Consider the following 23,473-nt stretch of genomic DNA (forward strand, 5'->3'; position numbering starts at 1 on the left):
CTTGCAGGGCTGTTTGTAATGGTCAGGTTCCTTCACATGGGAAATAACTCAGCAGGAAACTGCTGTCAAATGGAAACCGCTGAGTGATGGGGGCAGAATCACTTCCAATCTGCTCTGGGATGCACTCTGCTGTCAGAAAAAGCTACATTCCCACTTGCCTTTATCATAAAGAGTTCAAATACTCAGAGGCAGGAAGGAGATTGAGGGAGACAGGCCATAATTACCTTTTTCTTTCTCATATGATTAAATAGGATCAAAGGAACAACAGCAATGCATATTCCCTGCACAGAGATCCTCCCGCAAATCCTCCTTTCCCAGGGCAGCCTGAATGTAAGCATAAGGTGAAACATGGCAGATGGATCCAACAGGATGGACCACATTGGCACCACGCTGGTCTCTGTGTCCAAAGCTCCCTTTGCAGATGTTTATGGAGAGCACCTGCTGACAGACTCGACTGAAGATGGGTTGTAAAGGATGTTGATGGAGAAGAAATGTGTTTGCATCAGGGGAGGAGAAGGAAGAATGAGGAGTCCATAGAAAAGTGAAGTGGTGGAAATGATGAGCCAGGAAAGCAGCAGTGTTTATTCTGGACAAGAGAGAAACAAGATTGCATCTACAGGAGCCAAGAAAACAGCTGGTTGTGGTTAAACCACAGAATAATGTAGGGACTGGATGTGATTCAGCTCAGAGGGAATAAAGAAAGGTTGGATCTTTCCTAGATGTGAAAGGAAAATGTGGCTCCCAAGGCTACTGCTGCAATTAGCACAGTCATTCAGAAAACCCAGTGAGAGGTCAGGGAAAGCAGCATCCTTTCAAGGCTAAATGATGCAAAACCACATACTCTGAGAAACATTTCTCACAGTTCAGGCATCCGTTGCAAGCACAATTAACCATACCTTTGCTGCACAAAGAAAGACAGCTAATGTCCTGCAGAAAATGTGCCAAGAATGTCTCAGAGAGAGTAAGACAAATCAGAAATACAAGGGTAAATACAAGTTCAACAAGGCCAAGTGTAAGGTCCTGCACATTGGTTGGCGCAATCCCAAGCACAAACGCAGGCTGGGAGAGACAGGATGGAGGAGCTCTAAGAAGGAGGACTTGGGAGTGGTGGGTGATAGAAGGTCCCCATGACCCGGCTTCATTGTGTGCTTGAGCTCAGAACCCCCCATGTACTGGGCTGCACCCCCTGGAGCATGAGCATCATCTCAGGGAGGGGATCCTGCCCCCCTGCTGTGTTCTGGGGAGACCCACCCTGCAGTCCTGACCCAGCTCTGGGGCAGCAGCACAAGAGGGAAGTGGAGCTGTTGGAGTGATCCCAGAGGAGGCCATGGAGATGCTGCGAGGGCTGGAGCAGCTCTGCTCTGGAGCCAGGCTGAGAGAGCTGGGCTGGGGCAGCCTGAAGAAGAGAAGGCTCCCGAAGGGGAGACCTTAGAGCAGCTCCAGTGCCTAAAGGGGCTGCAGGAAACCTGGAGAGGGGCTTGGGACAAGAACAGGTAGGGACAGGACAAGGGGGAATGGCTTTAACCTGCCAGAGGGGAGACTGAGATGAGCTCTTAGGCAGAAGCTCTTCCCTGTGAGGGTGCTGAGGCGCTGGCACAGGGTGCCCAGAGAAGCTGTGGCTGCCCCATCCCTGGCAGTGTTCAAGGCCAGGTTGGACAGGGATTGGAGCAACCTGCTCTAGAGTACCCTGCCTGTGGCAGGGGTTGGAAGTGGATGAGGTCCCTTCCAACCCAAACCATTCTGTAATTCTATGAAATCAAGTAGTACTACTGTAGCCGTAAGTACAGGCAATATTTACTTAAAACCAGATATGTTAACATCATTGAGACACAGCACTGCAGCATATGGTAATGTCTCCAGAGGCAAAAATTAACACTAGACTACTGAAGCAGACTGTGCTCTTCTGAAAGATTCAGTGTACGCTTAAAAGCAAAGCAAAGCACTGCTAGTACACAGAAACAGAGGGTTGTGTTCAAGAGATACTATGTATTCAAGGGCTCCTTAATTCAACAGTGCAAAGGGAGAAAAGATTCCTATGACAACAACAGACAAATTACAAGGATCTTACCTATTGTCTTGCATAAACTCTTCTGTCCTTTACAGTCTGCCTGCTTCTCAGAGCTCTTCAAGTGCTTTGGATAGTTGATATCCGTGCACCAAACTTGAACCCCCTCATTTTGCTAGCAGTTACACAGATGGCTCTAGTGAAGTCCCCAGAACATGTTTGGTGCAGATCTCCATAAACTCGGTTATGATTAAGGGTCTATGGGCTCTTGAGAACTTGTCAGTTATTTTTCCACAGGCAGGGTCTGGTTGATGGACTGCCTGAAGGCACATCAAGTGGGAGGCTCCGTATGAACACAGGCATGTTGTAAATTGATCTTTAATCCACTCTGTACATGATGCTGTGTACTGGACTACTCTAAAATCAACACACAAGATTACCTCCATTCATAGATGCATCGTATAACAAGAGAAGGTTTTTTCTGATGTTGCAGTATGTTTGCAAGTCCTGATTATACAAAGCAAGAACAGTGGCCTCAACACTTGCTCCCTTAGCTAAGCCCCTCCTGCTGATACAGTTTTTCCTGCCACCTTATTTTAACTAACCGAATGGTAAAGGTCCTTTCGGCAGGAACCTCATCTCACTGCCTGTGAAGAACCACTCCCTGGTGACTCTCTCCTAGTCCAGACCAGGCTGTGAGTGTATGGTTCTACATGCATCAGGTCATCTACCTCTGCACACTCCTGTCACCAGGGCCAGGGCTGTCCTGCTTTTTAGGGGGCAGCTGCTTTGACAGTTTGATCTACCGCCGATGTCGCCAAGGCAACGAGGTCCCTGGGGAAGTGGAATGTGTTGCCATAGCAACACAATGCTCTTGGATGCAGCCTTCCATTGACACCTCAGAGGGAGAATTTGAGGTTGCTGGAAGTACTGAATACTATTGGGCATGAAAGGTCTGTCTGAAGGATCGTGGCAAGGACAGATACAAACATACAGTCATAACCCTCATTATAAAGCCATTGCATATTAAACTGCTGCAGCGGTTTTGTCAGTGCCCACACTAATGCACTGCTCTGAATGAAATTATTTATGTCACATACCTTTCTTGCTCATGATCATGTTTTGCTTTATAGCTAAATTATGAATAATCCAAGCAGGATACATTTTAGTGATGCTTTCACTCCCATTCTGGATGCATTGATTCAGCAGGCTCTTTCTGTACAGACTCTCTGACAGTTGGGCTAATGTAACACATGTTTTTTAAATAACAGAACACTGAAAGGAGAAGGAGGGAAAATATTTCTCTGTACACAGAAACTGATGACAGCCCCTTTTCCAGAAACTGGGGAAATATTATACCACCCTCCTCTGACCTTCACAGAGTAAGTTTAAAGCTGTTCTAGCTCTTTTTCAGCAGAGGCAAAGATCTATTACTTACACATTAGTAGCTTGCACAAGCCAGCAAGGACATGACCTCACTATGTCATGTATCACCAAACCAAGACAGAGCTCCTCCAGAGCTTATAATATACTGACAAAAGGCTGGAAAGGGCTGGATAAAACACTGCCAAGAAACATCCATGAACCCCTTAGAGTCAGGAGCCATGCCCAGTGTTCAGTGGACCTGTCCTCTTCTGAAACTGCAATACTCACAGAAATATTAAGGCAGCAAATTTTGTTAAGCTTTCATAACATAATTTATTTGGAATAATGGCCTTTCAAAACCAGGTAACAATGGAAACAATCAAAATAGGAACCTCCAGGGAGTTTCCAGAGTAGGGAAGGACTTTTACATATCAGCCTAGGACCAAGCACGGTGGGGCTGTGACTAGCATAGCTTCTGTGTGCACTACCCAACTTCAGGCTGACTGAGGAGCAGGAGGAAGTACTGGGAAGGTGGAGTTGCTTATGGAGCAAACCGTACAGTATCAACATGGTTAATTGCTAACTGCCATGGTTTGAGATTTTTGCAAAAGCAGAACAGCAAATCCTTGGGAAAACTTGGAATTTCTACAGTATAAATATATATGAAAATAACGCACGCTGTCATTGTAAAAATAAAACCACTTATTTATAAAATAGCTTTCAATGATATAATGGAGTGTAATAAAGAGGTTTCTATCACTGAAAAGACTCTTGTTTAATTAAAGAAAATTGGAATAATGCCTGACTACAAAGTACAACCTTCATAAAATCTGTACTGAATATTTGCTCATTCACAACTGCTTGTATGCCCTGAGGAAAGGGATAGGGATTGAAAGCATTTTGCAGATATTTACAGGATAACTTAAAAAATAATAGTATTTCTGAACTGCAAAGCATTGGAAGGGTTTCTGGAGTCATTCAGAACTCAGACATCTACAGATGTCACTGACACCACAAAATGTCGGGTTATGTGCAGGGAGATTCCTGTGTTTTCACCATCAGTCTCACCCACTGGCTGACCTGGTATTATCAATAAAAGCTCTTAACTACACAAGTTTAAACATTTAGAGATAAATATTGCCAGCACAGCTGTGAGGAATCTAAAGATCTTTCTGCACGGACACTAGATGTCAATGGAGAGACACTTGAAACCAGCTGCAACAGAAGGTTGTGCTACTGCATTCTCTAGAACTAGATTCTTCTTTTCCTCTTTTTCTAATACAACTCTTTTGGGCTGATAGCACTGGGAACTGAAGTCACATAAAAACAAACCTCAGGAGAGGCACTGTACATGAACACCCATCCAACTACTGTCTGATACAGACATGATCTAAGTGATAGTTGAAGTTTTTTCAGCCCTACAAATGAACCAGTTTTTTTGCTGGGACTGACAACAAGGGGTCTAAACATGGTTAGGTGGCTTTATAACCCTCTGCCTTGGATGAAGACATACATGCTGCAGTCAAACATCAAATACTTTTATAAAGCTTAAGAACCTAAACTGAGGTGGAAAGAATAGTATCAAAGTAAGAAGTTTCACATCCCCATTATCCTCCTCTGAGATACAGAATCCTCTATTGTCATTTTTATTATGTATGCTAAAGCACAGCATGTGAAGAATGACAGAAAATTGCAATTGGAACTGCTTACTGATTGTCTCTGAAAACTGAAAACAGGTTAACTGAGCTGCAAACTGTGCTATATGTTTAAAACATGCTAACAGCTGTAATAGTGCTCATAAAAGAGTTTTCCGAGTGAAATGTAAAATGCTGGGGATTTGGTGGATAAAGCTAATTTATTACTGTTGTAATTTACATTTAATACTGCAATTTTAGTACTTGGAATTGGTTGACACATTGTGCTGAGCTGGTAAATTGAAACCTTCACATACCATTCATTGTAGTACTGCCCTGTGTTCGTGCGCAGCACTTTTGTTTGTGGAGAGAATCTGTGGGCACCAAAAGGCAGGGGCATAAACACTGGGAACGGTGAAATATGTAATGGCTTGCTTCTTGTGGTTTCCATAAAACAAGGCCAAAGAGTAACGACACCATGACTCCAGGCTTGGCAAGAGATCAAGTGCTTGCAAGAGAAGGGAGAGAGACAGGCTCAGTCTGGAAAGAGGCTCAAGGTGCCCCAGCAGGAGATGAGCAAGATAGGGTGAGTGATAAATTATGGATTTGGGGTACATCTTAGAAGTGAAGTTTTGGAAATGGCAATGGTTACTGGACAAGAAGCTAGTGAAGATATACTGCAAATGGGAAAACACATGAGAAATGGTTAGTATCATTCAATGGACAAAGGTGGTAAGAGAAGATGTGAAAACAGGAGCTGTAGCAATAGTGATAGAGCAATAACATGTCTGAAGTGCTCCGTGGGATGGGTAGTGGCATTATGGAAATGCTGATAATAGAACTGTGTCAGATGGAAATGTGAGAAGGTAGGGAGGGAAGGGACAAGCACACGCAGTAAAAGACAATCTCAGATTTGCAAGCAAAGGCTCTGAGAGTCACACCCCGTATCTTCAACAAACTTCAGTTTGAACAGGTTCTGCTAGAAAATACCGACAGAAGTTGATCCTTTGGATTCAGATTAGTCCTTGAACAACATACAGGCTGAGTAGTTTTCTGTCTTCTCTTAAAACAAAACAATCTAAAATCTATTCCCTCTGCCTAGAATTCAAAGCAGCCTCACCAGAGTTCTTCATGGAATGTTTTCAGTGCTGGGTGCAGAAACTAAAGTATAACTGAGTAGGGTTTTCACTTTGTATGCAAGAGAAGCAAATGATTAGCCAAGTTCTTATTTGAATATCCCCTGCTTTGGAGTGCCATTGCTTAGGTCTTCTTTGACGTTGAAACCATAAGCTTTACATCTGCTACGTGGCGTTGCTCAGGGTAGTTTAAACAACATGGTCAACCCACATGTCTTATGTTGCAGAGACTAGTTTTATCTAGATTCATAAATGTGCCATTTTATGTTATGGCACAACTGATATTCAGAGATATTTCTTTTTATATTTAGGTAAAGGCCAGGACCAATGTTTTACAAAATCAGGTATTTAAAATTTGAAGTTTTCTACTGCCTGAAAAACTGTAATTGTTATCAACAGAATCAGTGTTTTGTACATTCATAAACTCAATTATGCCATTGAAAATCTGGACATTTTACAGATGTTTCTCCTAACTCAATACTTTGAGATTTATCAACAAATGCAGCAAACTATCTTCCCAAGAACTATCCAAAATACTTTTGATGGACTAAAGGCATTGGCAAAGTAACAAACTTTAGCTGATACCAGTATTTATATATATATTTATTCAAAAGGCTGATTTTTTTCTCCTGTCTTTGCCCTGGTGATAGATGGTTCTTTATCATTTACTGAAATACGCAGTACTCAAACTACCTACCCTGAAAACTAACAAGAAAAGTATATACTGAATCTTGCTTACTGCCACAAGCAAACTGGCTTGTTAGAGAACCAAAGCTTTGGTTTCTGGAGCTTAGAGCTTTCCTAAGAAGAAAACCAAACAGAGGCAGTTTTCTTCTTTCCTAAGAAGAAAACCAAACAGAGGAGAAGCAGTTTTATCTTGTGCACTGCGTTGAAGGATCTCTGCATCCTGGTAGGTAAGCCCAGATGACTCTGTCTTTTCTTAGTGTTACTTTCCCTGCTAAAATGAAAACCGAGAAGTTCTGTGTACATTAAGCATGCAGATACATGATGTATATGCATATTTACAGAGACAGGAGTATGCAGCAGTTAGAAAAACAAAGTTTGATGTTAAACAGAGAATTTCAAATACAAAACTCAAAATATGTTTTTTACAATGAGGGTTGTCACGGGGACACAGACCAAGGGAAGGGGGAATTTTTTCATCTTCTGAAGACTGGATATCTTCAGTTCATTATAATATGGCAGCCAAAAAAAAACCCATTAGAGAACATTTTTTTTTTCTGTTTTTTTTCTGCTATTAAAACCATGTAAAGCACACGTTTTGAGATGTGGAGACCAGACCTGTGCACAGTGCTCATGACAGGCATAGTAAAGTTCAGCTGGTACAGAAAAGAGCATTTAACATAATCCTGGGGATGAATCAGCTGCCTTTGGAGGAGAGACCTTAATTTTGAGAAGTCTGAAGCAAGAGAATGTAAGTTTTACAAAATCACCAAACAAAACACATGCAGAACCACCATTCACCAAATCCTGCAACACCAGGAGTAGCGGGCAGTTGGTAAATCTGGGAAAAGCATTTAAAAACTGAGGAAAGAAAAGTGTAGCTTTATTTAACAGATACCTTTATTTAACAGGAACTTTGCTGCCCTGAGGCACCATGGAAGCACACTGCAGTTGAAGAGTCAAAACAAGACAAGAAAGTCATGAACAGGAGTCCTTAAACTGGAAATGGATGGAAGTAGCCATAGATGTGTCCTCTGACATCCATAATAGAAGAAATGGAAATGCTAGAGGACTGGCAACATGGACAAACCTTTGTCATTGGCTTCAGCACACAATGGGATGCAGAAAATGTGATGTCCTGTGATTTACAGTGTTTTGCCCAAGATCATCAAAGAGTTGTTTGTCCTCAACTGTACAGCTCCATGATGTTGGATGGAGGGCTTTAGAAATCTGCACTGAACTAAAGTAGTTGCCAGGCAGGAAACAGGAAAATGTCTAGAACTGACAAATAATTCAAAGCTAAATCAACTACTGAATTTCAAAGCTGCTGCTGAATTTACTCCTCATCAGTTCACATTTTTTTGTGCCAAAAGCATCCCACACCACTGAACTCCACAGCTTAGCAGGGTGAAGGCAGGATTTCATTTTGCTTGCAGAAGGCTCTGAGCCGGGCTTGTAGGGAGAGCTGCTTTGGGAAATGCCTGACTTGAGAAGTCTTCCTAGTGTGCCACTTGCAACAACACACAAAAGCTATAGTTGTGGTAATCAATCTAAATTCCCTTAAACAACAGATACCAACCACCAGAATATTTAGTGTTTTCTTACATTATCCTTGTACTGAATTACTTGCAGAGAATCTGAAGGCAAGTGTAATTAATCCAAGATGTACATATGTTTACACAGTGTCTGAGCTCTGGCTGGTGCTGACAGGTTTATGAGAAGTAAATTATTACTTGTTAGGAAGGGATTTATTTTACTTTTTAGGGAGCCAGCCTTGAGGTTTAATCTGATTATTTTCCCCCAGTGCAAGACTACACAGACTATTTTCCTTTTTTGCTTGATCCATTGCTGCTCCTGCTAGTGGGAAAAGCACTGAAGCTCCATCATAGTTTCATTAAAGGTGCATTAAAGGGTAAGACAGGCAGAGTGATAGAACCTCAACATTTGGGAGCACAGACACATGATAAATATGGGAACAGCCCTTCAGATACTAAGAAATTATTAGGAGAAAATATGATACTGAAAAATATATGTATTTTCATGGGAATAGTGTGAGAATAGCTACATCAGCTACACAGTTCTTATCTAATTCCATACTGGGTGCTGAATACAGCATGAAGCCAGCAGAAAGAAATGGCATTGGTCATGCTGCATAAATTACAACTGTTATTATAAAGGGGATCAAATTAAGGCTGCAGAGTGCATTTCCTAATTTATTTTCTGCTATTCTTTTAATGTGGATGCTTATTACAGTAATAATTAAAAAGGGTATGCAAATTCAGGATGAAAGAAAGCAAATGATGAGTTGTATGTATGCACAGCAGGCAGTATTACAATTAACTTCGTTGCAGATAAGTCTCTTGCATGTATGTGCCATCAATTCTGATGCTCACAAAATAAAAAGGTATATAAAGAAATGGGATAAACTCTGGTGCACATCAGCTTGAATATGTGCTTCATGTGATCTTGGATGCTTTGTATTTCATCTGTCGACCCTCAGAAAAAAGCTAAACAGACCTCTGCTGTTTGCTTTTCCCAGAAGCTGATTAGTTATGTGTGGACATATAAATATCAGAAGGCTAATGCAATGTAGCTCTTTAGAGATTTAATAATGATAGACTATTTACTAGCACATATTTTTTCATATAAATAACCAGATTTATATCCACAGGCACAAATGAAAATGATGAATAAACATTAACCTTATTTGCCAAAGCTTTTTGTCAATACCTTGGGGTTTTTTCCCATTTTTAAAACTTCATTCTTACCATTTCACCACAGTAATGTCTTCAGCACCCAGCTGGCAATGGAAAGATCTCATCAGGCATCTCACTTTGATCGGAATGATTTCCCTGTACCAGTTCTATCAGTATTTAAGACAAACAAGTAATGTGCTCTTGAGACTACCAAAAGATAATATGGTAGGGCTGGTAAATAACAAATCAGTATAAATCAGCTTTTGAGAAAAGGGATATGGCAATTGTCATGTGTGCTGTAGAAGGAAAATGAAATGGCTTCATATGAACCCTCCAGATGAACTGATGAGATGTGGCCAGTCTACCTCCTGTGCTTGTTTTTAATTCCTGTATGAATTCAAGATGAAATCTTAATTCACATAAAATACGGGAGCTGTATTACAAAGAACACCTTTTACAGAAGAGGGTGTGCTGTAATAAATGCCATGAGATTTCCAACTTCTCTCCTGGGGAATCAAGTCAGTAAAAGAAGTGAATGGGGTGCTCTGGGATTCACTGCTGTGGATGTCCTCCATGCAACAGTGATGAACACACTAGCTGTGTATGGGAGTGTGGTGGGAACCATCTGAATTAGCAAGGTGACCCTTTGGCACATGAGCAAGTAAAACTAAAACACGCAGTAAGTTGCCTCAGCCAATTCTGAGCTAGTAAGTGAAATTGTGTATTTTGAGTACAAGCTGATTTCTGCCCTTTTATTGCTGAAACAAAAGAATTAAATAAAAATATTTACACTGACAACATGCAGCAGTGACTCATGTTTGCATAGGCCTCTTTTCTCCCAGCTTTCCAGCAACATCAAACCTTAAAGGATGATGGCTCCAAGCCATGCAGCCTGTCACCAACCCCTGGGCATTGGCCAAACCTCCCTTGGACACACAGATGACAGGTTTTGTCCATAGAATATAAACAAAAATCTGAATAAAGCACATTTAACGACAGGTGAATAGGTATCTCCAAAGCTCCCATCTATAAGCAGTTAATGAGATGTTTCACTTTTCGGGAATTCTTAATCTTGAATGCTCTCAGCATTAAGCAGATCAATATGACTGCTGATGTTTTACAGATGATGGCATTATGGATTTACTGAGCTTTTACCAAAAGGTGTGAAGACCTGCATGCTACTTCTCTTGTGCTCATTGAAGAATAATTCTTTAATGACTTAATTCTGACATGAAACAAGAGCAGTTGGAGGTCCTAAATCTAATACCAACCAAGAATGAGATCTAGATTTAGATAATAGATGCAACCAAAGAAAACTGCCCTCTTCTGCTCCTGTGGAGCCCTAAAACACCCTTGCAAGCACTGTGAAGAAAGTGAAGAAGAAATCAGTGTATAGGGTCATGACAAAGATGCTGTGAGAGCTGGAGCAGCTCTGCTCTGGAGCCCAGCTCTGGGCTGGGGCAGCCTGAAGAAGGCTCCTGAAGGGGAGACCTTAGAGCAGCTCCAGTGCCTAAAGGGGCTGCAGGGAACCTGGAGAGGGGCTTGGGACAAGGGGGAATGGCTTTAACCTGACAGAGGGGAGACTGAGCTGAGCTCTTAGGCAGAAGCTCTTCCCTGTGAGGGTGCTGAGGCGCTGGCACAGGGTGCCCAGAGAAGCTGTGGCTGCCCCATCCCTGGCAGTGCTCAAGGCCAGGTTAGACTGGGCTTAGAGCAAGCTGCCTTAGTGGAAGGTGCCCCTGCCTGCGGCAGGAGCTCTATGAGCTTTAATCTCCCTTCCAACACAAACCGGTCTGGGATTCTGCAGGAAGCAGGAACAGCAGAACACGCCGCAGCCCCACTGCTGCACGCATCAGTCCCCCACCACCCGCAGCTGCACGGCTCCGCTGGGCCCGCCCCTCGGCCCATGCACACACCGGGCCCCTTCCCGCCTTACTACCGGTCACCCGATGCCTGCCTGCCCCCCACCCCCCAGCACCGCCCTCGCGCCGCGCCTTTCAGTGACGCACGCACTGCTGCCGTTGGCGCTGTGCCCGCTGCCGCGCATGCGGACACAGAATCACTCCTCCCCCCCACCCTGCTCCGGCGCGGTTCGGGTGACCGTAGCGGAGGGAGGCCCGGAGCCCGGCGCTGCCACCGGCTGTGGTACAGGGGGTGGGGGGAACGTGGCGGCCACCGCCTCCTCTGTCCCCGCTACCATGAACATCGAGATCCCGCCGGGCCTCACTGAGCTGCTCCAGGGTTACACGGTGGAGGTGCTGCGGCACCGGCCGTCCGACCTGCTGGGCTTCGCCGCCGATTACTTCGCCCGCCTGCGAGATGCACGCGACCAGGAGGGCGGCGGCACCCGCAAGATGGTTAGCTTCGATGGGGAGCCCATGCAGACCGAGTCCAATGGCGAAGAGGAGCCTGACCGCGGCGACGAGGACGACGACTACGATTTCGAACGTGAGTGCCGGCTCTGAGGGGCGGTGGCAAGGGGAAGCTATGAGCGGCAGCGGGCCGGGTTCGGCGTGGTCCTGCCCCCGGGGATAGGAGGGAAGCAGCTCGGCAGGCCCGCTGGTCTCCGCCACCCCAACCTCAGTGCGGCTGCCCCGGGTGCTCGGGGCTGCGGGACAGATTGAATGGGGAGTGGGGGGAGGCTGTGGCAGCGTCTCCTCGCAGCACGGCGGCCCCTCGCTGGGCGCACTCAGCGGGGTCCTACCCTACCCATCGTCGCTGCCGGCCGTGCACGGAGAGCTGCACCCTTGCAGAGCGGTGCCTCCGGGGGAACCCTGTCTCGCCCTGACTTTAGGCCCTCCGAATCCAGCGAGAGGCTCTTTCCCTGTGTGGGGTGTCAGAAAGCAGCTGTGGAGCTGCCGTGTAACCGCTCGAAGTGCGCCTGGGGTCTGAGCGGAATTATCACACTGAATCGAGCATACTGCCAAGCATGTGATATGGAAGACCATGTGTTATTGTGCAATATCTTCTTAACATTTCTGCCATTAAATCGTTATGAAGAAGTGTGTTTTCTCGCTGAGACTGGGGATGTTTATCGCTGCTGTTGCGTGTTTAAAAGGGTTATTATAAAGTATCAAAATAAGTTTTTAATCTGCTGCTAAATAGCAAAAATTCAAACCCAGCTGTATACTCCTGTTAATACTGTAGCCCTCTAAGAAAACATACCCACGCAGGGCAATGAAACACTACTGTCGGGACACACTGTGTTGTGCAAAGCTCAGTGTTTAGAATTTGGACTGTAACTGAGCTTTAGTGCAAGATGTTATTTGTTTATGGTGGTACTTGGCATACCCAGAATTTTGGACCTCGGCTTACTGAATGCTCCCTCATTATTAGAAGGTAGCTTGAGAGGGAAAAGTGGGAAAAGGTGTGCTTTCTTTCCCTAAACTTAAGTGCTCTCATTTGGAGATCTTGTGTCCTTGACCTATAATGTGAGTAAAGGTTTCTGACTTTTATTGATAGAGGATCCTCTTTTAGACCCTTTATGTCACCTTGTGGATGTGGTGTGTTCTTATGTCTGTTCTCTGATTAAGTTTTAAAGAAACAAGGAGAAAGTAAACCGTGGAACAAATCGGTGTTTTTATTAAGGAAGCAATGAGAGACCAGCTATTGCTGCAGCCCTTTCAGGGTGGAAACTTTACAAAGTAAAACACAGCTTCTGCTCTTGAAAATCCACAACCTAAATATGAGACGGGATATGCGAGAGGACAAGAACAAACTGTACAGTCAGAAGGCATCGAAAACCAGTTTGCAGTTACTGTCTAGATGTGAACGTTTATTTTGTCTAAGGAGAGAGAGGTTCTGTGTAGGGTATACAGAAGAAAATGAGAGGTGAAGAAAGAGGAGGACACTGGTAGTGACTGGGTTGAAGTTCAGGGGATGTGCAAGTGTGAGCACAGATTTATTCAAAAATTTACAGTGATTTTGTGTTGCCAGCAATAACTTAAAGCACCTCTAAATATAAAAGAAGCTGTAGTTTGTTGTTAAATAGATTATTTTAAAATAAAGTTACAGACTGGAGAAATGCAGTATATAGTTGGATGTAATTGTTTTAGATGTGTCATATCTCTGTATATAGCATTTTCCTTTTTAAAACAACCAAAAAACCATGAACAAAAAAACCTCAGTCCACCAGAGCTTTGAATGTCACTGAAGGCAACTTTTCTATTTCATAATCAATTTATCTTGTTCTGAGGTTTGCAAGACCTTTTCCAGAGAAGTAAATGTAAAGTTTTTCTCTTGAATGTTGGCAAGTGCAGTTGAAAGAGTCCTCTGAAGTTAAATGTTTACAGATAAATCTCTAAAACACTAGTGGTGGCAAACAACTTTTCAAATACAGCTTTATGCAGTGAGGCTGTGCAAAGCAGCAGTGGTTCCTTTGCTTCAAGTTTCTGCTTATCATCTTTTGATCATCTTAGAGAGAAAATGTAATTAACAAGGCTGGTCAGTGTCACTTCCTGTAGTCAGAGCCCTTTAGGCAAGTGGCACTGTCAGTAAAGCTTCATCTGAAAATCCAGTGCTCTTCCCTCCTTACATTTTCAGAGACCTGAGGGAGGAAGAGTTCTATGTACTATTGAACAGCAGGTGAGGGTCTCTGTGTAGGGTCAGGGAAACAACTCTTTGATATGTTAATAGTGTGGGTGGCAGTCAGCCATGGCTTTGTGTTTTCTAGGTTTTCTGTTGTTAACTGTTGCCATAGAAGGCTTTGATAAAGAGTAAATGTTCAGTCAGAGATTCTGGTATCTCTGTCTTCTATGAATGTTACAGATAGGACAGTACTTCTACCTCATTGTGAAAAACCAGATCCTGTGTGCTTATGGACTGCTTAGCATTTAAAGGACTCTTAAAGACAGAGGGAACACAAAAAATCTGAGAGTCTCAGATAATCCCACTGGACAGACCCCAGGTCTGTTTATTAATATTGCATTTTTTTTCATTTTGGACAATTTAGGAAATGTGTAATTTCACTGTGTTTTCCTAGGTTAACACTTTGTTAGCTTCCAGTTGCAAAGGCAGGTCAAATGGATGTTTAAGAACGTTTCCATGGCAGTGTTTAAAAAACAAATATGAAATTGAGAGAGTATTTTTGTAAAGTATTATGTTAAGAAAATTTGAAAGTTGTTTAAATAACCTGACTGTATATGTTGTGAGTATGAAAGATGTCTGCACAAATAATGTGCTTATCTTCATGTGCCTACTTTTGCGTCAATATTAAATTTGTTTAGCTCACTTGGCTGCATCTGCATGCTGTGAGTTAGAGAACACTTCAGATAAGTTATCTGAGTTTTTGGTATGCTTTGAGTGCATATAGTACCGAAGTGAGAAGTAGCTTAAAATCAGCATAAGCTCTTGGCCTTTGGTTAAACCATGTGGCAAATGTCTTCATGTAGTCGTAGTAGTACCAATGGTTCCCTTTCTGCCATAATGGCACTTTGTCAATGTGGTAAAAGTCACTGAAACTAGCTAGGCTACAAAAGAGACTTCTATTCTCTTGTGTCACTTGGGAAATTGCTTCCAGTTTTATGTTTATTCTCTGACCCTCCCTGGAGTTTCATCCCTCATTTTAATTGGTTTTGTATACGTGATCGAATGACATCAGGATTTGGCTGTTTAGCAGAGTGTGGAGTGTAATGAATGTGTTGGAAGAAGATGATGATACTGGGGGGAAGAACCTCAAGAGACAGGTATCCAGTGGGCTGTGGCAGAAAATGTATCATATGGAGCTTTCCTGAGAGCCTTTATTGGATTGGTGTAAGTGCAGAATTGACAAGTTGCTAGAGTTGCGAAGAGATGCAAGGTGACAGCTTCAGAAGTCAGGCTGTCACCTTGCATCCTCAGGCTGAGGACATAACCAAGAACAGATATATATTCTTAAAATGTGTCCTTGACCACGACACTTGCGATTTTAACAGGGAACCTCTGGGTGGATGTGTTAAGACAGTGAAATTAAAGCCACAGAAATGGTCTGTCAAGTGTTGAAGACAGTCTTAGCTTTGGGAAATTTTCTGTTTTGAGTAGCACATATGAAGGCAGGCGGGCAGGTTTCCTTCCCTGTCAGCTGAGGCAGTTGCACAAAGGTGCAAGGTGCTGCACTGTTAACTTCCAGTTTTATGTCTCCTGATTTGTAATAGTGATCAGTTCATTGAAAAAAAACCCCCTGTGTTTATTCTTGGAGATATCTAACAGCAGAAGTTAAATATTTTGAGGATTATATACTAACTTGAGCAACTCGGATACTGTAACTAATGACAAGTGTTTTAGTGCAAATTGAGTTTTTCGTTTCCAGGGTTTCACTTTGATATTGAAGGAGAGATTATGTGCTTTTCAGCTGCTTCCTGAGCAAAAGAGACCACTTCATAATGTATTGTTTTTAAAATAATAGAGCATACTGAGGAAGATTGTTATGAAGCAAAATGGTGCCTGTGAATCTGGCTGAAAAGGTATATATGATACTGTTTAGTTCTGCACTGAGCTTCTCAATTAAAATTCAAGGATTAGCTAAATGTCATTTTTAAAACATCAATAGGATATCTGAGCAGAAGGGAGTATGGAAATGCACTTGTACATCATTATGTCATGGATGTGATATGGAATAAGAACTCAGTCCATCTTTGAAATATTTCTCTTTTAGCAGTTAATGGAAGTGCTTAAAATTAAATTAAACCTCTGTTAGATTACTTAATCATCATTTGCTCATGCTTTCTTATTTTGTACTTGGCTGATATGTCCTGTGGAATTCCTTAGGAATTACTGTGCTACATTAATCACAAAGTGTTTATGCTTTGTCTGCGTTAGTTTGCAGGTCAGGCCTCATTCCTTGCTGACTTCCTGAAATAATCCTAAGGAAATTTGCATGATGGAAGTCAGATGATGTGAAAGCTTCTGAAGGATAGCATAAGAATAGTGGTCCTTCAGAAGAATACTGTTCTAGTGTTCAGATGTAGATCATATTCACGGGTTATTGCATATGTTTGTATGAGTTACTGTCACCTTTAAAATGAAAGTGATTTAAACTTTTTAGTAGTACTTTCACCTGCCTACTTCCTCTGTAATTGTGAATTTACTGGGAATAAAGCAAGGAGCTCTCCTGTTTTTTTTGGTTTGTTTTTTGTGTCGTTAACATTAAAAGAGCCTCTCCTTGCAGAACATGGTCCTTTTTTTATTTTTTTTTTATTTTTATTTACAGTATTCTTGCATTGTATAAAGCAAATTGCGTCCAAAGAATAGCTGCTCTATTTAAAACCTTGATAGCAGAGTGGGCACATTCATAATCTGATAATTACTAGTGCTCCATCTTTTTTTCTTTTCTCTTTTTTCCTTTGAAATTTGTTTGACTGACTCATGTGGCTTAATAGCTTAATAGTAATTATAATAAAGGTGGTTTGTGCTCTACTGAAATAGTGTCTAGATTTCTAGGGAGTGGAGGAAGAAGCTTGGGTCTATGATGTAACTGTACTGGGTCTTTGAGTTTAGTATACTAAGAAATACATACACATGCTTTCTTTATCATTTGTTTTAGAAGAGTGTATGTGTGTGCAGGTTGAGAAACCTGGAAGTGTAGAAGCTTTAGAGTTTTATTTATTACTTGATCTCCATCAATAACATTAAATCAATTGCAAAGTGAAGTATTGGTGATGCATCCATATTTTAAGGATACATTTCTGCATTTAATTTTCTAATTTCAGTAGGCCTTGGCAGCATGGTGCATGTTGAACGTGTTTAACATAAAAAATACCAAGTGAAAGGCTGCTGTTGTGCTGTACCTGCACATGCCTTTGCTTTTGCAGTGGCAGTTCACACAGACTAAAATCTGAAGGATAAACTACAGCTAGTACTAATGTAACTTCATTCCTTGTATTTCTCTCATTCACACAGGGGAACTTTGAAGGTAACGCAGGTACTATGGAAGACCAATTTCACTTCTCTTTAGTTACTTGGACAATATCTAAAGCTTTTTTCTGGACGTCTTTTTGCTTCTGTATTTACTTATCACAAAGGAATTGCTTTTCAGCATTTGTTTTCAAGTTTGTACTTGATTATGAAGTTAGACTAGGAATTGTTTTTGTTAGTTAAGTGATGTAGTTCTAAGGAAGTCACTGTTCGTATCTCAACAGAGCCTGAAGAAAGGGTTCATCAGGAATCTTCAGTACAAATGCCACTTTAATTAAAACACGGGTGTAATATATCCTTCTTAACTGAGGTGGTAAAATAACTGCAGGTATAAAGTGAAGGGAGAGAAGCTGCTGACTGAGAAACAGAATAGTAGATGAGTTGACTGAAATTTAGAGGGTGCTGAGGCGCTGGCACAGGGTGCCCACAGAAGCTGTGGCTGCCCCATCCCTGGCAGCATTCAAGGCCAGGTTGGACACAGGGGCTTGGAGCAACCTACTCTAGTGGAAGGTGTCCCTGCCTGTGGCAGGGAATTGGAGCTGGATGAGCTTCAAGCTGCCTTCCAGCACAAACCAGTCTGGGATTCTGTGTTGCTAAATGTGTATAGATTACATCAGGACGGAGGAACTTCTGTGTTAAAAGATTAATTTCTTGCTATTTTGCTATAGTTATTTACAGGGTTATTTGTATCATCATCTTCTCAGCACTATTATTATTCCCTTAGCATCTATTAAACAGTCCTTACAGTCTCTTGAGAAAGGTATCCTCTTATTCCAGTTTGTTCTTAGTGTGTTGACATAATTGATCTGCTCAGTGATCTGCACATTCTAAAATGTGAGGAAGCAAGTAATATTTTCTTTTTTAATTTTTAAATTAATATTTGTGGTCTTAAATGAATTAATTTTAAATTAATCATTGTGGTTGTGTGCTAGTAACTTCACTTAACTGTTAATCTTGATATTTCATAGAATCATAGAATAGTTAGGGTTGGAAAGGACCTTAAGATAATCAAGTTCCAATCCCCCTGCCATGGGCAGGGACACCTTGCACTAAACCGTATCACCCAAGGCCTCATCCAACCTGGTCTTGAACACTGCCAGGGATGGAGCATTCACAGCCTCCCTGGGCAGCCCATTCCAGTGCCTCACCACCCTTACAGTAAATAATTTCCTCCTTATAGAACTTTTGATACTAGCTATAACTACATAGCTAAATTAAATTCTAGATGTGATTTCCACTCTTTTTAGTAACCTGCTGTTACTTTGGGCACATAGAAACTGCATTACTCTGTGTACTAGCCTCTATAAAGAGCGTAACTGACTATAAGGGAAGAGGATAAGTAACCCTTGTAAATAATGGGTGAATTCTGAAAAGCTTGTGTTTCCATGCTGAAAACATTTACTGTAAGAAAAATTGTATGAAACATGTAAAATGGAATTCTTCTAGCCGGTTCTAAAATGAAGCTAAAGGAAATGATTGTATTGCAATACTAGATATTATACTGAAAACTAGCTTAGTTAACTGCTATTTTTTGTTATATTTAATAAACTAGTATTAGATTGCTGAGACAATTCTGTCAGTGTTTCAGAGTGCCATCTTCCCCTTCTGCTAATACTGAAGTTCATTTGTACCCTCTTCCCTAAAATAGAACAATGGAGATCTCGGGAAAGAGGAGGAGACAATGGGAGAACAAGCTCACTTCCAATTATTCGCCAGTCAGTCATTAAACAGCATTAATGTTTAACAAAGAGCAGTTGCTCATTATTCAGATTAAGACTGGAATTGTAGCCAAGATGAGCTATGAATGTTTCTCACTGGCTTTAGAAACGTTTTCAACTTCATGAATGATCGTTCATATTTTTTTGTGAAAGAAGAGGGACATAACGACAGATACAACTCTTAACAAATGTAGCAGTTCCTCTTTTAGAAGGTTGTTATTCTTGCCTCTGTCATGGTCTTTACATGCTGTTCCATGTCTGGCTTTACATCAGTGCTGCTTTGGTATGTAACAATTGTTTGGTGGTTTTGATACATGAAGATTCTTTATTTCACCTAGGTGGTTTTTTTTTTTGTTTTTCCCTCGAGGTACCATCAGTCCCACAGCAAGTGCTGTGCACTCTTCTGCACTCTGCATTTTTTAATATCTTTAGGCATCACTGTGGTATGAAACAGACAAGGTAAATCATAAATCAGAACAACATTGGTTAGGAAAATAACTAGTGAGGAATTTGAGAAATCTGAGTTTAGACAAAACATCCACGTGTAAAAGACTCTTGCACCAAGATACTAATTCTGGGAAAGGGTATAGGCTTATGAGATCATTTAGTGCAGAAGTATCCTGTTCTTTTAAAAGTATGGATCTGAAAGAGGGAGTATCAGGTGCAAACCCCAGAAATGTGTTACACAGAACAGTCAGCTGCTTTGTGGTCATTTCTGTTTTTTCTGTGAGGTTGTGAAAATTGCGGTGATCATGGAAGTGTTCTTTGTGTGCTTTAGTGGGTAGGATACTTAGGAGATTTAGAAGAAAGCAAGCCTGACTTACAGTTATACTGCTATGGTTTGGACTCTGTTTAATAAATATGCAATGTCATGTATAATAAAGCCCAGCATTGTGTCAGCAATTTGCTGCTAGCCTTCTTCATACTTGGGCATTCCTTTTCTATGTAGAAATGGCAAATGATGAGTAGTGGCAATTTTGCTCTGAGTATAGACTTGGAAATTCCCTTTAGGGAGGTAGACTTGCCTAGGAGCAGCCTGCCTTCAAGGTACGTGAGCGGGACTGCAGGTATTCCTCCTGCAGCATGACTTTTATGATAATTTAACAACAACCAAGCTTGAGTTTTATACTACACTTTGTTCTCTCCTTCTATTTCCTGTTAACTTTCTGACAGTGGCTTGAAGAACAGCATTGCTTCTTGTCAGACGATACAGAGCCTGCAGGAACTCAGTTTCCAATTGGCATGATGTCAGGTTTCGTTCTGAGGTCATCTTACAACACCCTGAAACCCTATATTGCTTTTTGAGTGTCCAAACCAAGATGGCCTCTGATCAGGGGCCTTACCAGCAAAATTGAGTAATTTGTGGCGAAATCTTTCTCTGAACTGTTGCATGAAGAAGAATTAGTATTACAGGTTGGAGATGAAGCACTGGTTTTGGTAAAGAGATGTTCTCCCATCAGTAACTGTGTCTGTCCTTTGAATCTGAGTAGTCAGTGGAGGACTGCAAAGCTTAAATTTCTGCTTTTCTTGTTGCAGAACATCCTAAAAACATGTATGGAGTTTGTGTGGGGAGCAAACTCCGTGGGTTTTAGACGGGGGTTGAGAACCTACTCAGTATTTTTCCTGTGTATTTTTCAATAACCCGTAGTGTGAAGTTCCTTGTTCTTGGTCACTGTATATTGACAGACTGCTACAAAGCAGGATGCCACAGTGGCCCTTCATTTCCATTTTGGTTCTTCCTCCCTTGGGATAGCATATTGTTTTCTGCTTCCTATTGAGAAAATTGTATTCCATAGATGAGATTTTAGGAAAATTAAAATATAAATATTTGTCTGTTTTTTCCTGTTGGGGCTCCAGTAAACACTGCCACTTGTGTGGCAGCACTGAGCATTCAGGAAGAGTTGCTTCCTCAAGAGTATGCTCTAGTGTTACGAGCTAGTGGGTCTCAGCTTGTCATAGATATGGGGAGCATCTCTCTATGAAAGATGTCTTGTGAGCAGCCCTGGAATGAAAATTCAAAGATGATGGAGTTTCCTGTTACACTTTCCCTTTTTTCTCTTTTTTTTTTTTTTTTTTAAGATAATTGTTGAGAAACAGTTGTTTAACATTTCATGTTATCGAAGTTTTTCATTAAAATTTGTAAGTATTTGTAATACTTAAAGTTTTCTCAGGGAGAAGTTACGAAAGATTAAAAAAAAAAGGCAGATTTACATTTAGTCTTGTGACACCTTTGGGGAAGGGTGAGGGAAAGATTTTCCAGATTGTGTTCCAAAATGCTAAAACTTAGGAGTGTTTGGGGTGCTGATGTTATTTGACTGCAGTTTCTGAAGCATACAGAAATCAAACATCACTGGATGTAGTTTGTATAATGATTTAAAATCTAACCTTGTGTAACTTCATGATAAACAGCCATAAACTGGGCTTCAGTTTCTCTTCTGTACTAGCATCTCTTAGATCCCTGTGAAGTAATTTTAATTCCTTGCTGCTGAAAACATTTTAGTGTTGTGCCTTGTGTAATTTTTTCATAGCACTATGAGATAGTATTTTTATGATGTGTGCTGTTTTTGCTAGTGGATGTTTTAGCTTTTACATGCAGACACTGTTAACTTCCCATACTTAAAAGATTCACAATGCGCATCATTTGTTTTGAACTCCTAACAGTGACTGTGGGGAGCTTTATACTGGAAGTTCTGCTCCTGAAAATCAGTTTATGTGGAAGCTGAACCATGTAGCATTTGCCACCTGCTGCAGCTCACGTTGGTCAGGGAATTTCTTTTTATTGTTATTGGCAAATGAATATTAACTTGTGCCCTCTTGCATGGGCTTCAAACATTCAAGAGCATTGTAGGTGCAGTGACTGGCGACATGGTTTAGTGCTGGACTTGGCAGTGCTGAGTTAACCAGTTGGACTTGATGATCTTAATGGTCTTTTCCAACCTATATGATTCTGTAAAAGAGGATTTTCCCTGGTTTGGGGAGAGCACACTGATTTTTACTGTTTTCCCTTTTTAGGCAACAGGACAAATCCATCTGTCTTCACCCTTCCTCTTCCCCCAAAATCTTTTTCCTGTGAAAGTGCACAAGGTGCAATTACTGAAAGTGTGTAAAAGGGGCAGGGCTTGTCTGTCAAAATACTTTCTAACATGGAGTTTACTTTTTTTTTTTACAGCTATATGTTTTAAGTAAACTTTACTGATGCTGATTTAATGTTGTTAGAAGTGTAAATACAAAAGAAGAAAAGCTATAAAAGACATTATTTTGAGATGTGGTACAGAAGTTATTTTTGCTCATCATTTGGTTGTACATCACAACTTGAAGAGTGCCTAGATCAGAAGTTTTAACTTCTTTAAATTTCTAAATGTACATGTTTTAAAATCTACTTAGATTTATTTATACTTTTATTTATTGAAAAAAGCTCAGTGAATTATATCTGAATGGTATATAATAATTCACAAGATCCACTTGTAAATTATAGATGAATATAATTGTACTGGTAATGAAGTAGTACTTCATGTTGTATAAATGCAGAGTCACAGAACTGCTAGAGATGCTAAGGATACTTCTGTAGAACCCATGACACTCTTCTGCACCTTCCATCTCATTGCTTTTGGCGACTCCTCAATGTGCTATCTGTCATCCTCCAACAGAGCTGAGGCTGTGCTGCTTGCTGCAGTGATGTGGGAGGGTCTGCGTCCCTCGTAAAGCACTGGATATTGCACCCAAGAGATGAGGGGAAGTGAGGCAGAAAACCTTGTACCCAGTGCTCTGATTCCAGAGCTACCGCTACAGGATAAAATCCTGTAAATCTTGTGTACCTCGTCTGCCATTAATGTAGATAAATCTGTATAGAGGGCACAAGCTGTTGGTTTGTGTGAGGTTTTTTTTTGTGTGTTTTTGTTTGTTTTGCCCGTTTTTTTTTTAACTTCAAACCCAATAACTTCACTTGCAAGTATATCTGGGGCTTCTCACAAACAACTGACCAAGGTTTTCTGGTTTTGGTTATTAAAAAAATGTGATAGGATGCATGGTACAATTTCTTCTCCAAATACATTTTTTTTTTCAACATATCACATATGAGGACACTCATTCTCTGAATACACTTGTTTTATTTCAGAAATCAACACATCTTTGGTCTATTTTTAAGCACCCAATTAACAAAACCACATGTTAATCAGCCTTCAAGAAGCATTAAGGTTGAAACTGTTGATCTTTTGAGAGAGGCTGGTTTGAGAAAGGTCATTCATGAGCACTTCAGGCAAGAGTGAGTCCTTAGTGGTGGTTATATGTACAAGATGGAGCACTAAATCTTAGAAAACAGTGAAGTGGGTAAGGCTGCAGAGGCTACGCA

The 23,473-nt window shown here is 41.3% G+C and overlaps 2 protein-coding genes across 2 annotated transcripts in view; one reads left to right on the top strand and one right to left on the bottom strand.

The window, feature by feature from the left end:
* FAM107A (family with sequence similarity 107 member A) overlaps positions 1–23,473 on the bottom strand; it is a 320,254-nt gene that overhangs the window by 137,399 nt on the left and 159,382 nt on the right. The window lies entirely within an intron of this gene.
* PRKAR2A (protein kinase cAMP-dependent type II regulatory subunit alpha) overlaps positions 11,629–23,473 on the top strand; it is a 62,077-nt gene continuing 50,232 nt past the window's right edge. The window contains exon 1 of the mRNA XM_061354217.1: positions 11,629–11,965. Within this exon, the coding sequence (XP_061210201.1) occupies positions 11,716–11,965 (250 nt within the window). The 5' untranslated portion in view covers positions 11,629–11,715. The remainder of the gene's footprint in view (positions 11,966–23,473) is intronic.

The sequence above is a fragment of the Neopsephotus bourkii genome, unplaced genomic scaffold (genome assembly GCF_033783945.1).
Source record: "Neopsephotus bourkii isolate Nb327-2 ecotype Australia unplaced genomic scaffold, CSIRO-AGI_Nbou_v1 NB_719, whole genome shotgun sequence".
In the NCBI taxonomy this organism is placed as follows: Eukaryota; Metazoa; Chordata; class Aves; order Psittaciformes; family Psittacidae; genus Neopsephotus; species Neopsephotus bourkii.